Source organism: Melanaphis sacchari, unplaced genomic scaffold (assembly GCF_002803265.2).
Source record: "Melanaphis sacchari strain LSU unplaced genomic scaffold, SCAv2.0 Contig0_pilon_pilon, whole genome shotgun sequence".
NCBI lineage: Eukaryota > Metazoa > Arthropoda > Insecta > Hemiptera > Aphididae > Melanaphis > Melanaphis sacchari.
This window is the reverse complement of record NW_020270366.1, coordinates 1,393,522-1,412,334: the sequence shown is the minus strand read 5'-3', so window position 1 is coordinate 1,412,334 and position 18,813 is coordinate 1,393,522. Positions and strand designations below refer to the sequence as shown.

At 28.1% G+C, this 18,813-nt stretch overlaps 1 protein-coding gene across 6 annotated transcripts in view; it reads left to right on the top strand.

Annotated features, from left to right (window-relative positions):
• The window catches only part of LOC112602407 (potassium voltage-gated channel subfamily H member 2), a 115,657-nt gene that overhangs the window by 45,385 nt on the left and 51,459 nt on the right, over positions 1–18,813 (top strand). For all 6 annotated transcript variants that reach the window (XM_025351929.1, XM_025352000.1, XM_025351849.1 and 3 more), the window contains 3 exons: positions 17,081–17,224; positions 17,465–17,639; positions 17,709–17,814. In XM_025351929.1, the coding sequence (XP_025207714.1) occupies positions 17,081–17,224; positions 17,465–17,639; positions 17,709–17,814 (425 nt within the window). The remainder of the gene's footprint in view (positions 1–17,080; positions 17,225–17,464; positions 17,640–17,708; positions 17,815–18,813) is intronic.

The window sequence follows — 18,813 nt, the reverse complement described above, 5'->3', positions numbered from 1 at the left end:
AATAGTTTATGACGATAGGTTTGGTAGATATGGATTATAGGGCTGGTGAATAATGATGATTTAAAAAATATACCTACTAACCAATATTAATCTTTTAAAATTTGATAATTTTTAAGAACTGTCGAAGTATAATAGTATATTTTAGTTACATGGATCTAGCAATAAGTACTTGACTAAATATTAGATCTATTTCACATTTTATCTTAAATTATTATTAGAGATTATAGGTATTATCATATTAGTGTATACCTATATTTTAATAGATTTGAAATTATTCTATTATTCATATTTTGAATTCAACACATCAAAATATTCGAAAAAAATTATCTATTTAATTTGCTGCAGTAAAAAAGCGTACGATTATTATTTGAAAAAAGAAAACCTGTATTGCCATGTAGGAGTATTGGACATTCATTAAATAGTGTATAAATTCAAGTATATTTAAAAACATTATATAATGGTCGTTAATTAATATACTTAAAATTTCTGAAATTCATTAACTTAATACAAGTACATTGTTAAACGATAAATGAGAGGGATGAGCATACGCATTGCACTGTATAATGTATACTATAGACCGTTTCGTGGATTTTTCCAATGCATTTTCTGTCGGTTATTGTGTTAATATTACAGTCTGTTGGGTAATAATGTATCAAGTCTCGCGATTTAAACAATACATAGGTACCGATTGCAATCGGTGGGTGTTATTCTCATTGTTTCCGGATCGGCCAGATGACCAATTAGCGTTATAGATAAATAACATATTATTATGGTCGCGTCTAAAGCAAATCGTTATTTTCGCGTTGCCGACAATTTCATTATGCTAACGTATTACTTATACGAATTGTTTTTGAGCACATCATATACAATAATAATATTATATACCATGAATAAGTGTTGGAATTGCACCAGTGGTAGTAAAAAAATATTTTTATTATGGGAAGAGGGGATGAGACTGATTTTAAATATTAACTTTAATCGTTAAAAACATAAATTTATTAAACAGATCGATTTGTTAGGGGATATCCTGAGTGCGTCTGGTTTTTAATTTTTACCTTTTTCATAGCCCGAGTGTGTCTGCAGCCATATTGATAAATTATATTCAATAGCCCGAGTGCGTTCTCAGTCTTCAATCCACATGCAAGAAAATTTCATACATCGGAGACAATCAATTTCAAATTAATACAATATCAAGACTAGATTTTGCCAAAAGAATGACATTTAAATATCAGCTTAATATATAGATATACTAAAAAAAAAAATACAATTTTTCTTAGGTAAAAAAAAAAAAAAAAAACACTTAATATAATAAGTAAGCTCACGAAAATTCAAAGGTGCAAGTTAAAATAAAAGATATTATCATAAATAAAATATTTTTGAGGTGTATGCCAGTCTATCTCCTTGTAGGTGCATTTCGGATTACTCTAAATAGTCTAAATCAGCGGTTCCCAAACTTTTTTGAACGCGGTGCCCTATTAGAGGCACCATGTTAACCACGGTGCCCTGCTGTATATAACATGAAAGATGGAACAAAAAAAGTACTCATTGAGAACCAATGAAACGTAGACCACGGTGCCCCTAGAAAGTGCTGGCGGTGCCCCTAGGGCACCGCGGTGCACAGTTTGGGAACCGCTGGTCTAAATGAACTGGGATGCACTAGGGCTATGTTAACAATATGACTTATGTTTTTGGACGCATACATAAACTAAAAAGTTAAACAGCAAGTAACAATTGTACAATCATATATACCCCAAGCTATTGAGATAACAATACTTTAATATTTATATATATATAAATATATATATAATTATTACACAATTCTTAAATATTAAAGTTTTAAATTAATTTTTTTTGAACATATTTTAAATTACAAAAAAAGCAAGAAAAAACTAAAAAAGTTATATTTTATACTTAATGATATGTTTTATGTTTAAACTGTTAATTTGATATTTATTTTATTTATATAAATACTTTTTTTTAGCCTGAAGCACATTTATTAAGTACAGTAGGTATATATCTATATCATAGTATTTCGTAAATATTTACCAAAATATAAAATGGTGAAATTCTAAATTTCAGTGTAAACGTTCATATATATAGCGTAGGTAAAAAAAAAAGATTTGTAATAATATACACACATTAGGAAATAATTCATTAGATATCACATAACATTGTAGCATCGAGTTCTATTTTTAAGAACTCTTCATATAATTTTGGTTTTCCATAAATGCAGTTATATTTTAATTATATAAATAACAGTAGAAAGATAGAACTTTATTAAATATAACATTAAAAAAAAAAAAAAAAAATCAGAAAGAAAATTTGTTATCAACAATTGAGAATAAATATTTTATTAGTTTTAAATAATATATATTTTTTATTTCTAAAATATCAATATTGTATAATATATTTGTTTATAAAAATTGAAAAAAATTCACTGGGGAATATAAACTTCTATTGTTGGATCATTCTTGTACTTTACATACACACGTGCTGGTTATATTAATTCACAACAATTACCTTTCGTTCTTCATTTGTATACAGATATACAAAATTATCTGTATATACTTGTATATTATGCAATATAAAACAAAAACCCGAATCAGGCCATCACGGTTTACTTTATTTTTTTATTTTTAATCGCTTAAACATTTTTTTCTTTCTTTTTTCATCCTTATGAATAATAATTTATGGGTGGTAGTTATTCATTATGTTACGTGGTGTCGACGGTAGCGCGGTTTCGCCTACGGTGATGTTAATGCGATAAGTATATTGTATATTTGTATTCTTGTTATGATTAGATATATTATTACTATGTACCTCAATAGGCTAAGATGTGATCTTATATTATTGCATTGTATCGCGGGAGCGATAATTTTACGACGAGTGTGCCGGTTGCCTCAGACACACAACACATGAAATCCGTTAATAATAGGAACTGCAGTACAGCACAACACACGCACACATACACACACACATACACACACACACACACAAATAATAAGCTCGAATACACATACTGCGCTCTGCCAATCTGTAAGTATCTACGCGCTTCTTCGACCCACACACTTACGCCACGAATCCTCTCTGTACTCTGCCTTGGCGAATAGAGAAACCCAGCATTATGGCTACTCTCACGTCTCTAAAATACTGTCGTGTGTCGCACATGTTCATGACTTTTGAGTGAGCTTCACGATAATGATATGTTCTATGTGTCGCAGAGCGTCGCAATACGTTATCGATTGCGTTTTGATTACTACGTTGACTAAATTCCTTATTTCGTAGCGTACTCTTATAGGGACGACCGCGAGTGTCTTGTGTGAGAATAGGTTAGATAGAAAATCGTATGAACTACTCAAAAAACACCGTATAACAGCGAAAACGTAATTGCAAGTTGCATATATAATACGCAAAAAGTGCAGGTGAAACTCAAAATACTTTTCAAAAATAGAATTTTCTCTTCTACCATAATAAAGATTACCTATTTGCTTGTATACTTGAATTTTTAATCATTTCAAAGACATTTTTTATTTTTATTTTTATTGGATAATAAGAAATAAAACTATTGTGGAAATAAAATTTTATAGTTTTATTCACACGAAAGCAAAATCGTATCTTCCTAGGTCGTTCAAATTAATTGAAAACAAAATATAATAATTCACATAACTGGTTTCTTATCTCTGTAGGTTAGGTTGTATAATATATATATCACCATCAAGTAATAAGTTTGGTAAAAACAATAGTCCAAAAAAATATCCTCTGATCATTTTTGAAAATTATTACAAACTTGATCTTATCAAAGTAATGTTTTTAACTGTACGCTTTACACAATATGAAGTTTATGTGGATTTTTGTTCTGTGTTCGACTGATTCCATCTGATGCACTGTAATAATAATATTCCGATGATCAATAATAATAACTGTTTGATGGATATTTATTTTATCTACGTATCATAAAAAACCTGACTTATCACGTCGAGTTAAATACTATTAGAAGTTGTTGTATTTTCTATTAGAATTAGTTAAGAAATATTAAACCAACTAGTTTTTGATTTACAAAAATAAATATCATATGTTTGTATTACATTTGATATTAATTTTAAACATACTATTACGAAAACATAATATTATTATCTGTTTGCCAAACATCTATGAACCGCATGTCGAATCAGTGTTAAGTTTCACTGCTACTCTATATCGTTAAAGTAACTACTTATTTATTGAATTGTCTTTGTAGATTATGTGCGATGTGATTTTTAACGTTTCCGATACTAAAAGTTGATTAATTATTATTCACTTTACCACCGAGTATCTAACTTACATCATAGGTAATAGCAAATTGCGACAATTTCGTTATTATAGTAATGGTCCGTAATTCCAGTAAATATCGCATGTCTACTTTTACTTAAGACTATAATCATATCGAGTACTGATTTGATCATATAGTACAGCAGACATAGTCACCGATTCAGTAGATTTATGGTCGCGTTTAGTTACTTATTAGCATGCGACGATCTAAATACGACTAAACCAAAATGTTACGAATTATAATATTATAATAATGATATTAAAGAAATTGTTATTACAAGGGTTTTTTATTTTGAATTTTCTAACCGATGCTTTTCAAGTTACAGTTTTTTTTTTATTGGAAAATAACCAATATTTTTTAAGGCAAATTTTTATATTTTCAGATAATTAAAAAAAATAATTTTATAAAGAATACGAAATAAAAAAAAAAAAACATCATAAACGGATTAATCTTATTAACTCAGCGACGACAAATAGTATTTTATTAAAAAAAAAACTAAATAGTAAAATCATGTAAAACGCAATTTATCGGAGTTTTTAGGTCATGAATGCATTTAAGTGCATTAAAATCCGAGTCTTATTACACAGTTATTACACAGTTGCTGACGTTGCTGGTGTTTACAGAAAAACACACAAGACGTACAGTATTCATAAAATCATGACAAATTCAATGATGTCATGCTTTGTCGTTTATGTACGATCAACCACATAATAGTGACACTTAAACGTGGCCTTGAACGGCAATAATAATATCATCCCGTTTGGCGTCCCCATAAAATATGCGCGCAGCGCTAGCTATTGTATTTTATATTATATATGTAGAATAATTATGCGTTCGAGAGCTAACAAATTATGTCGTTAAAATATATAGGACATCGCGGAGGAGCGATTTCATTTCACAATGCAGACTTTGAAGAATTAAATATATGTATACACAGTATTCGCGAATCAACGGCGGAACGCCTCAAAATCCATCCGCGAATATAAAATGTTGCCTTCCATAACTTTAATGGGCTTAAATTATGTAAATATATGTGATACGATATCATCGGGGGGCGAGGAAGAGGCGTTGCCTATCCTATCGTATATTCTCCGGTCGCTCGGCTCTCGAATCGCGAGACGCCGCGCCGGCGGTCCGATACGCGCGCGACATCGTGAACGACCGTCAGCGATTGAGGAGGGCGAGGAGAACAACGATGTCGTACAGACGAAAACCGTTTCGTGCGGCGAACACGAGAGCAGAGAGCGGCGAAAGAATTAAACGAGAAGACATTTATCAGACAAAAAAATAAGAAACAATTATTATAAAAATACCACTTCCAAGGGCAAGCGACGGGTGCGCGAGCGGTTGGGCGCGCGGCAGTGTTCCGCAGGGTTTTCGGTTGGATATTTTTTTGCGGTCAAGGTTTCCGCGCGTACAACGGCCGAATAATAATCCGGCTGTGCCCACACCGGGTGGGTGGGCCGAGCTTTGATGTGGTTCGCCGCCACCGTCGATCCGCGGCCGGTAATCCGAGTTGACGGCGAGAGATTTCTTCGGCAACGTCAACACAAAAATAGCACGTCGAAAAAACCAATCGCCCCAGTTGGCCGGTTGCCCGCTGCCGTCGCCGCCGGTCCGGTACAGCGACGACGGTGGCGGATGTGTGGCGTGGCGGCCGAGAACACGAAACCTAACGCGCGCCGAATAAAATAATAAAATAAGTAAACAGGAGAAAAACAAATAAATAATTCGATTACGCGATACATGCGTACGTGCGACTGTAGTTAGTTGCGTGTATTACTCGACGATAATAATATTATTAATAAAAACAATAACAGTGCAACGGCGACGAATAAGATTTGTGGTCGGGAGGGGGCGCGGTAGAGGAGAAGCGGGGTGGGGCGGGCAAACGAATCGTCATTACAATATTATTATGTTGTTAAGTCGTCGTTCTTAAATTAGACAGACCGCCGGCGATTTAAAGTGGAGAGCCCGCGACCTTATCGATCAACTACATTTGAGCTGGCACGTCTATATTCGGACTCGTCAATCAGCTACTAAGTTAAATGTTCGTATTGTATATATATTAAATATACATTTTTTTTTTTCTTAAACTCTCTACTCGGGTTATGTATTTTGTTTATTGTTCATTATTTTTACCCTACGGAGTAAGTATAATAATACAATATTATGTACACAGAAAAAAAAGACATTAAATGTATAAATCTTAAAGATATTAAATTAGAACGCGGACGAAATGATACTGTTATTTTTAGTAGACTGGCTCTCCTTCTCTCTTTGTATATTAGGTATAACGAAAACGAAAATAAAAATAAATTTCTTTTGATTGTTTTATAGTATGATATTGGAGTTTATTTTATTATTTGTGTTATCTATACATACATATTCTATAGCTAATATAATTTAATTAAATGTAAACAATACTATGATTTATTATTTTGTTGGTCTAAATATTTTTCTTATTTCTAATAAACAGTATAAATTAAACTGATTAGTCATCGTCATTAGTGTTATTAATTATCATATCGGTCAATATATAAAAATTCTCTAGTCTCAGTTGAATTTCCTATGGTTTTGTGTATCGTTTTGAATAAACTTTATAGGTTAATATGTCTAAATTAAATACTGTCCCTTTTATTTTGCATTAAGCAAATTCTACTTCAATTGTTTTTTCAAATATTACTGTCATGTATTTTTGACTAAAACATTTTGTAATAGTTTAACGAATTGTATAAAGCTAGATATTTGTACAAAATATTACACATATTATATAAAATATTCTTTTGTTACTATAATTATATTAAATAGAATACTACTTACTAATTTTATTATCTAGTTATTCTGGTTATTCTAAATATTATTTTAATTTCTCAGTAGGTATAATCGATTAAAAAAAAATTATTTTGTCATATTTTATGATTCAAATAGTTTTATTTATTTTAATGAATGGTACTTTAAATTAAAAAACATATTTGTAATAATTTTAAATTTTCATCAATCTGGTGTTAATATCTCCATTTCGAACTTATATTTTTGGTATGTCTGAAAATATGACATTTAAAAAAAAAGTAAATACTTTTTAATAATATAATTTTGATTACACGGCGATTCAGATAGGCAAATCAGGTACATCAGGTACGCCACTATCGAAGTATTTTTTTTTTCCGGTATACTATACTAAATGAGTTATTTAACAAAATATATCTTTTATATTTAAAATGAAAACATCTTGAATTCCGCACTTGGCTTATTGTGTGTGCTTAAATAAATAAAAGGTCTTTCACCTCGAAAGAATGGTGGTGTTTGCGTTAAATTTTTGGTAGATGAGTACGATATATTAATGGAAATACTACTCGAACGACCATTGAAATGGACCGTATAAGATTAAACTATCAGAGTTTCATGCGTAAACGTAGACTACAATAGAACGAGTGTGGGGATTCGCTGTATAAGTCAAATCAATTGTGATGAAATTTTATTCATTGACCGTAAGTTTAATTTAGACGATTAATATAACTTATTGACGTGAAAAAATATCCCTCAAATTATCCCGATAGAACATTTGAGTGCTTATTCGGTTTCTTATATTCTTGGTAAAAAAGTAGAACACAATTATTTTGAGGATTACGGTTATATGGGGTGTAAAATTTACACGAATCGGATTTCCGGTTCACGAGTCACAATTACCAAATTGTAGGACCCACATATTCACCCCTATACATCATGTATGTATTCAAGGTTCGTCTTCGTTTGTATGGTGTAAGGAGCTTAAATTAGTTTTTTCGTTCACTTCGCTGTCAAATTGCTATATTATATCGGCGAACGTCTCGAGTTTTTATGTAGGTAGGTAATAAAAAACCCACAAAATGTCCGACGGTGGCGCCGAACAAGTGAATCGATACAAGTGTATTATATACTCGGACGTTAGGAATCGGTAAACTTAAGGGTGGATTGTTTTTGTCCCTGAGTTTTATGCGTTACTAGATGTGGAAAATGGGTGTATGGGGAAATGAATTAAAAATATATTAATGTTAAAGTGGATAGTAAATCGCAGAGATCTGAGAAATTATTGTGTTAAAAAAAAAATTATATTTGTTTATTATTATTCTTTTTGAACAGACAATCAAATAAATTATTTTCACTGTCTATATATATAAAATATTCTATATTAATTTTAAGTTTTGTATACAAATGACATTTTAAAATTTTGTTTAAAAATTTACATTAAAATTAACATTCTACTTATATCCATAATAATATAAATTTTAAATGTTAAATAAATATTTGTTGTAGAACGACGGTTATGTTTACTAATACAGTAGCTAAATACATTTAGTGTACTAGTATGTATATTTATTTGAGGCGTGTTCATAAAACTAACATGGTATTATATTTTATAATATCGTGATACACATATAATATATGTACATAAATATTAGGAGTCAAAAGAGATCTTCATTGACCATTTATCAAAAAAGAAAGACTCACAAGTTTAGAAAATAAATATATGTTTGACAATAAATATGTTGACCATACAAAAAGTTTGATTGAAAAGGGGGGAAAGAAATCTACCCATTCACAATATGTTTCAATACTGAAATGATTATTTCTAGTATTGTACAAGGAAAAGTTGTATTAGTGGGAAACAGCCAACACGATTTAACAGGTTATACTTGTTTTCAACTTAACGTGCATTCTACAGGTATTTAGTTGATGAAATAAATGTACCCTACTTAATACTATATAATGTTTTAAAATACAATTTAACATCTATACCACAGTATTGTTATATTATTTTATAATCAACAAATTCATGTAATTAATATTTAATATGATACGTTAAATCATTATTACTATTATCATTATTATTGTATTATTGTTTTGATTATTTATTAACTTGATTTAATAATTATATTAAATTACTGTATGTGAGTTGTTTTTGTCAGTAAAATGCTTAAAATTATAAAATTGCAAAATCCGTTGATTTTATAACGTGTTGTTGTTTTCAGTTCTATTTGAAAACTAAAAAGCGATAGTCATAAAACAAAAATACACCCCAAATTCATATACAAAAATAAAAGTTTAGGGTTTTACATCTGGATAATTTCTTTTATATTTTATTTATCGCGCATTTTATGATACATCTGTGAACTTTTATAATATTTAGCCAACAACATAACACTGTTTAATGCGCAGTTGTAACAAACACGAATGATGAGTAAGTTTTGTGCGACACACGTCGAGTCAATAGATGGTATTTTATATTATTCTATGAAATCTGTATAATGTATTATACAATGACGTATAGATTCTATATATCTATAAGCTAATAAAAAAATATTCGAGTTATAAATGTTTCTTTATTCGTATAAGCATGCATTTAATATGTTTTAAATTTCTAATAGAGGTACATTCAGATTTTCTTTTTCTCTTTTATTACAAACAATTTTCCACTATCACTTTCAGATATTACATTTTATATCCACAATTATTACTATCAGATGCTGAGCTATTTTTTCTTCTTTATCTTTATTTGTTTTTCTTGTTAAGTCATTACTATGGCGTATCTAATTTTATGAACAAACATATAAATATAGTCGTAGTGAGTTGGGTTTAATTTTTTTTTATAATAAAATTGGTTACTTTTTCAAAAACTAATTTTTGTTAAAAATCGAATAACTTAAAAAAAATATACCATTGTAATTGAAAATTAATAACTTAATAAAAATTTTTTAATTTAAATTCAAGACTATTAACCTATTTTTTAAGAGCATAGTATATTTTGACGATAATAACAGTTTTTCTTTCACAACAACGCTTTGAAGTACTAACTTCAAAGTGAACGCTTATTGTCGTATATTAATTACTTTATACGAATGGTTACACCTTGTTATTGGTCCTGTCATATTGTGATTAAAGAAATGATTAATATTCATTGTTTGGTTATTGGACTTATAGTTAAAGTTAATTTTACTATAGATTGAGTATATTGATATATCTTAATAAAACCGTTATCAATGATCGTATAATATATAATAATTCGAAAGTTTTAACTTAATGTTTCAGGAAAAAAATAAATATCTTAATATTGACTACAACTTAAAATTTAATTGTTTCTAATTGTATTTTATTATTGTTTTAATAAAATAAAAAATAAAAATAAAAATGATTTCTAAATAATAATTTGTATACGTTACTCTATTTTACATATTACGTGTTTGATACAATTTACAGAGATAATCTAAAAACGAGCAAAAATGATTAATAAAACATTACGTATGTAACTGTGTCATGAATAACAGTATTGGAAATAATTATTAATACCTAATCAATATTCAACGATTTTCGAAGTAATAAAATAATCATGTGACATTTTTATAGGTACTATAATAATATTATTTCGTACTATTCAATAAGTGATCAAATAAAATCATTTATATCTAGCATGTTTTTGAACTAAATAGGTAATTGACATTAATAAAATTTACTAATTTTGATTTTAAGTATACCTATTTTTTAATAGTTGTTCTATTGTTTTTTTTTTTTTAAATAGAGACTTTATCAGTTTACTCGTAAGTATATTTATACTTACTATTATGAAGTACGAAATACAATTATTAAATTATTTTAATATTATTATTATTGAATTTAGATTCTTAATTATCTAATGCGGAATTCACACCACATTAGATTTTTAGATTAAGTTTTGTATAGTTATTAAGCGGTTAATGTTATAAATTACATTTAAAAAAATCCATATATTACATTTCATTTATTTTTATCTAAACTCATATATTACATAATCTAATAAAAACTGTGCTGTTGACGCCAATAAATCCTTATCTTTTGTCTCAACTTTTATATTAAACAAGGGTTTTATCCGTATTACACGATGTTACACAATTATTAAAAGACAGGAAAATTCAAATCGATAACAATAACAATGTTAATACAAACATGTATCTTATATTTTTTTATACGATTAAAAAAAATATACATCGAATCCTAAATATGTATTTGCGTATATACATAAATTATTATAATACGCATTGATTTACCAATCTAATAATGTTATATAAAAATATGTACTCTGCTGGATATTGGATTTACTCTAAACGAAACACTCAAAAACAATAAACTTGTGTACGCATACATATAATATAAGTGCATATGTTAGTCACAAATTGGAAGCAACGTTATGACACACTCTAGCAATACACATACCTAATATCATAGTTGAAGAATCGTGTAGCAGCAGTAGGCCAGACCATTTTTTTCGTTATTTTTTCGACAACACGTGTTGTTCACTTCAACTTCTCGTTTTATGGATTTTATGATTCCATCTTGAATTTCCATAGTTGCAAAAACATTTTGAAATTATTGTTCATAGGTATACCATACATTGCGTATTATAGAAAAACTCATAAATATCATATATAATATGATATACGGTATTGAGCTTAGTATGATAATATTATATTAATAAGTATAGGTATTTATATTAAAAATATTTCACAAACACCGGCATTAATGATATAGTATAGTACAAATACTTTTATAATATATAAGTTTTAAAGGTGTCTCGTAAAAAAAAAAAGGTAGGTAAGTGAGTATAGCTCTATTGTACACTAGATGTAAAGTTGGTCACTATTATGGGTGTATTAAAGTTGTGTTCAATAATATATAATTGTGTACGAAAAACGACTTTGAGCGGAGATACCCTAACAGCTTATTTCATTTTTTTGGTATAGCTATTAAAGTTATTTATTTTACTTTTAATATTAGGGCAGATTATATAGGGTATAACTTTTTTTTTAAAATACTCCATTTACTATATTATTAGTATTTAATTATTAAAACAATAAATATATTTACGACTTATATAATACGAAATAAAATCTTCCTATAAATATTGTAAACAGTAAAAATAGATTCATAGCTTAAATACATTATACCTTAAACATTTTATTGCATGTAATATAATTCATAATGGGTTAATATACGTAAAAGTTTTAAACTCCTATAAATTATGTTTTTAAATACCTATAACAAAATAATTAATACTTTTTATTTTAATTTAAATAAATAATTTTGTCCAAATTGAGTGATTATAAAAAATAATTGCTTTATACGGTTTTGATTTTATGGTTTTAGTATAAAATTTTTTAAGAATTTTTAAATACAAAATTTAAAACGTGTATAAAAAAATGTTTGATTCAGAGATTTTTGATAATTTTTGATGAAAAATTGATAACTTGTGAAAATCTTAGTATTATCATTTCAAGTTTTTTACCCAGCAAATAATTTTTAATATTAATTTCTATAAAAATATAACTAAATAAAACTGAGAATTTCTCTATCCTATAATCAAATTAAAATTGTTGAAATATTTTGATTTTATCGTATATAAAAAAATAATAATATAAACATTTGGTAAATATTTTAAGTATCTAGGATTATGTATTTTCGAGTTACATAAAAAAAAAAAATCGAGTTTTTCGATAGATAAATATGCTTAAAAATGCACGTCTTTTATATTTTTATTTTTATTTTTTCAGATTATACTTTTTTTTTTTACTTTTGACCTCTCTTAAGTACCAATTAGATTCAATTTATTACCTAAAACCACTCCGATTTTTGAACAATAAAGATTTTTTTTTCCCCGAAATTGACGTTAGGCAAAAAAAATATAGATCATTGTAAATCAATTTATCATCGGTTTGCTCTAAATCTAAAATCAATTAAAAAAAGTGTAAAATTGTAATATTTTTTACGTAATTCTGCTTTAACGTGTGATTGTTTTTTATAGAGATATTAAATAATATTATTTAGAATATTGATTATACACGGAATTAAGAGTTAGAAACGATTTAACTGCAGTAGTGTAACGTATAATAACCGTATTAATAAGCTATAATATTATGTTACATTGTAATGATATTATAATAAACAGAGGCACGCGATTATATTGCGGCTGTTAGTACTTGAAAAAAAAATATTCATACAAACTGCAATACTATTATTATTATCATTATTATTTGTGTCACGTATGTATTATTGTAAAGTAAAACGTTATTACAAAGTTTCATGTGTGAAAAAAAATATTTTACATTTTTATTTAATAAAATTGAATATTATCTTATTATTATTATTTATTTTTTTGCTGTGCCCTAGTGGTCCAATATAAATCTCTATTTCTGGGCCGACATTACAGTAATAGTTGTACAATTATGGAATATAATGCGTGTCTGTTTGTGCATTGGTTTACTATGAGTATTACAGCAGTTAAAAAAAGAAAGAAAATACTGCAAAGCGTGCGAACAATGACTGGGACGATGACAATTGTCGAGCGTTTCTCTTAAGGGGTTATATTATGCGTTACGCCCGTTATACGGTAGGCAGCAGCGGCGAGAAACCAAAGTTTTCGCATCCGGACAGAACGAATTGCGTCGGAAATTAAGCGGGAAAGGATGAGAAAAATTAAATAATCTCCCTTTCTCACCGCGAATAGCGTTGTATGCTACTGTATTGACGTACGCATTATCTGCTAGCAACACACGTATATGACTCAGTACTACACACACACACACACACACACACACACACACACACACACACATATACAGGGTGTTTCACTTAGCATGTTGTTAACACTCTCCTTAATCATTCCACTAATATGAATTTCTGTAAATTTTGGTTTTTGGAAATTTCTAGTACCCGCTGACCACTTAATAAATTATCAGGTCCGTAAGATCATAATATTAACATACACTTAAATTTTTATTCTATTTAAAGATTGTTTCATGTAGTTTTACATATTATTATTATTATTTTATTTTATTTTTTTTTTTGAGTAAATGATAGTAACTGCCGATGTTTATTTAAAACTGTAAGGAGATGACATTTTTTGAAATGTTGTTTATAAATTGAAATTAAGATCAGACGTTTTTGAGGTATTTAACTCTATGTACTGAGAATTAAAGTCCACAATATTATAAGGTTTAAATATTTGCTATATGTGATCTATAATAATTTAAAAATCATTATAGTAATTAATATTAATTTACTATAATTTTATAATTTGTTAAAATGTTACTCGAATAAAAATAGTGTTAAATTAAATATAATATATATAGTATATTTGATATTTAATGGAGGTTTATTATAAATGTGTTAATCGAAGATTTTATATAATTTATTAAATTTTGGTTTAGATGCATAGAAATTTATAGCAGAAAAGGTTTTGTTGCACACTCATCAAATGGTTAAAAATGTATTTTAAAATAAGACCTTTTGGTATCTAGGTATATCATATAAAACTTTCAAAAATCAAATATTTCAATATCAAAGATAGAAGAATTATAGATACAAAGGGGATGAGTGAGGTTGGCGGATCACCCTGTATATCTGTGTAATGAATATATATATGCGCTCATTGCGTTTCCACCTAACTCCTAGTGGCTACCATTTTACGTGTAATTCCCTCCCCTTCGACGTCCTTGACTACTCCAACAAGGGTCTTTACACACCTGCCACGTACATATATATAACACACACACACATATAGATATATATTTATATCGAGCTTAAAATACGAGCGTAATGCATTGGGTTTGTGAGTTTGTACATAATATTTTGTGTGGTGTGTGTGTGTGTGTGTGTGTGAGTGGCGGTAACCGATTATAAAATACGGAAAATAGGGCGCGCGCAACGCGTGTAAGGTAGGCGTAATACGTATATTGTTCATAGGTTATAGGTAGTCATATATTATATTGTGTGTGTGTGTATGTGTGCTAATACAGGATACGTGGTGGTCGCCTGTTTCAGGTTGGAGGTAAAAAGCTAATATTTAACAGACCCCTGCACCATGATCATAATTATACGATATTAAATTTTGACCACTCATCCATTGTATAGTACGTATTATAATAATGTATAGGTTATATACAAGGTGATCCGTTTAAGTGTTAATACTTTCATTGTTATTTCAAAAAGTTGTAACTATATTTAAAAACTTAAACATTTTTTTTTTTGATACCATTAAAAATAATATTTAAAAAAAATGCTTTACATTTTAAAATATCTTGTCATTAGGTTAATAAATCTTTTATTTTTTTGAACTAGAGCACATATTCTTAATTTCATACTATAAAATGGAATATTATTTAGATTATTTTAAATCAGATTTCAAACGAATAGAAATTATTATAGTCATAAGTATTCAAAGTTTTGACGAACAAAGTAGATTGGCACAAGAGTAATTCACAAAATGTTCATCCATCGTCCCGCTCATCAAAACTTAAAATTACACTTATAAGTTATAACTAATTAACGATTCATTCAAAATTAAGTTTTATGTATCGAAGGCTACTATTTATAGTAAGAAAAACTTTTTAATTTGAAATAGTAAATTAAAAATATACACTGCCATTTGATAAAGTTAAAAACTGAAAAAGTTCTAAAAAGTATAATTTTTTTCAAAAACGCTTTGCTTTGTAATAAATCTTGAAAAATGTCAACATTTTCAAAATATTTGGTGTAGACATGTGTTTCTGTGAACGGATTATTTTGTATAATAAAAGGGAACATCATTAATATCCCACCCGCAACAGCCATTTATAATATTATGTATTAAAATATATTAAGTATAATCGTTCAATTACGCCTGTATTTGATAGTAGAATAATAATTACCTGTTCAAAAAAAATATTGTACAAGTACGTATCATATTATAATAATGACAATAATATATAAATCGGTATTTTCGTGTAGTAAAAACCAGTAGTGGTTTGCGGTAAGTGCCGATCTCCCCCTTAGTCCATGTAAATGTGTAAATATGTAGTAACTCAAATAGTTATATCATATTATTGTTTTCAAAACATAAAATATTTATCATTTAAATAAAAATGATTTTATATTTTATGATAATATATTGTAGGTATAAATAATGTATAGCACACACTAATGGAAAAATATTAGCGATGTGTGTATACGTATCAAAATTAAAAAAAAAAAATCTTCATTAATTATCATTATAATATTTAACATGTCGTCCATTCTTAAAATTCTAATTTCAATGAATGTTGTATATGCCATCTATTATATTGGTATTATTTTAAAATGAAAATTTTATTTTATTACAGTATCAAATAGTATAAAATCTCTGTTTTATTTAATTAAAAAAAAAATCTTGGTGCCTATACATTTATTTTTGTCACGAAGCAATTTCCACTTTTGATAGGTTGTTTTAAATATTTTATTTGTCCAATTTATATAAAAACATTTAAAGAGAAAAAATAAAAATCGAAAACTATTGAATTTTTCAATTATTATTAAAGACGATGATTTCAATGAGATCAACGGAATAGCATATATTCTTAACTACGTGTAATGAATTTACGAGAGCCAATATCTTTATGTTTAACATTAGAAACGTCTGAATTTATCGTCGAAATAGAACTGAAGACTGTCATGGTATTTTTGCCAAAATTCGATAAAACGATATTAGTAGTTATTAACATTAAAAACGGTTTTATTTTTATTGTTCTCTTTGGATGAGGTTGATGCACCATGGAAAGGTCGTATTGAAATTTATGATCGTGACCTTTAGAGTTGTGCCAAAAGTTTATATAAGCCAAAACACCGTATAGACATAATATAATAATGTTAAAATTGCTATGCGTTTTTCCTGTACACGATATCATAATATACTGTGTGGCTTTGTAATTTGAATATGTAAAAAACATGTCTTCTTTTTTTGGGTTTCAGGTTCGAAATTCATGTGCAGTGAGGTTATTGCCCCCGTGAAGAGTGAAGTGGATGACATATGTTTGTACATCATCAACTTTGAAGACCTTACATCTCCCCCATCGCTAGTCGAACAACCGGATCCAGCATCTAGACTGAGTAAATGTAATTATTTTAGACGTTCTGTAATACGATATGATTTATGCACGTTTATGTGTGTATGTAGTTTTAGCGCATTCAAATAATATGTTGCTGATGACCGCATTTTAAACGAGTGTTTGGTTTTTGTATAATCTGTCAACAATATACAAAAATAATAATAATTATTATTATATTATGGTTCCGATTACTCTGCCTGTGGCGGATCGTGAAAAATTGAATATTGATTTTGTATTATAATTTTAGTTGACAGGGCCAGACAGTCGTTTCGACAATCATTGCGGATGAGCTCGTTTCGCGGTCGCAATGCGAGGCAGTCGGGTCGTCTAACGCCACTTCCTCATGACGACGAATACGACGAAGAGAGCAGCAGCACGCATCTAAAGACTCCATCCACCCCCAAAGCACCGGACTCGTTGAGGCAAGTCGATTGTTATAATTACTATAATTTCCTGGTGCGATTTTGAGACCAAAGTTTTTTTCCTTGCAGTTTGAAGACAGCTGCGGCCGAGAGCGTTATCACATCGACGACGACGGCTCGTGTTGAAGACGAAACTACCAGCCCTCGGCCTCTATTCGTCCGACCCGAACCCCAAGTGCGTTTTTATCCACGTTTACATTCATAATAATAGTATATTGATCTTATTCGCAAATATTGAATACCGTCTACGGTGTATAACAATACATACAATGATAACGTTATCTCTTAAACGATTAAGCGTTTGGAATCAAATTAAGTTTTTTTTATGCAACAATCTTCTACTATTATCCATAAAATATTATGTTTATTTGCATAATATTTTTGTATTTGACATGTCTTACACTGTCTTATAATGTTATTATATCTTTGTTTATTTGTACAACGAATTTTAAACTAATCAATACGAATTACCTTAGTCTTAGAGTATTATGTATAAGATGTAATACACCCATGTAAATTCACAAAAAAAAAAAAAAATAAAAAAAATGTGGAGACTGGTAACCGTTGGTTTTAATAATGAATGCTCAGGTTCTAAAAGCATCATGATATAATACAATATTTTTCAGACGTTTATATAAATTATTATAATTTGACATATAGTTAATGAAACAATTTTATAATTAGATACAGAGTTAAATTTCTTAAAATGTTAAATTCCATTATAAAATGCAATTAAAAATAAAAGATATATGAATACAAATACAATACTCAGAGAAAATATATATTTTTTTTTTAAATTCTCAGTTATTTAATCTTATAGAATAGAAATAAACTTTTATACTCTGAAAAACATTGACTTGTTTTTAGTATAATGTATATATGTATTTTTAACTTACATAAATTAAAAAACATAGTAATTAATTCAATTTTTAATGATCTAATTATTAAAATCAAAAGTAAGAATAAAAGTCTTCTACTGAATAAAATAAATTGATTTTTTTATCAAAACAAACTATATAACAAATGTAAGATTAAAAAAAATATGATAATTTTGAATTGTAATTATCTAATGGAAAAGTTCTAAGTTTATTTTATGTATTATTCGTTATCATATAAACTATAAAATATTTTGTTGTGTTTTAATATACTGTTCAGTTTAAAACTTTAAAACAAA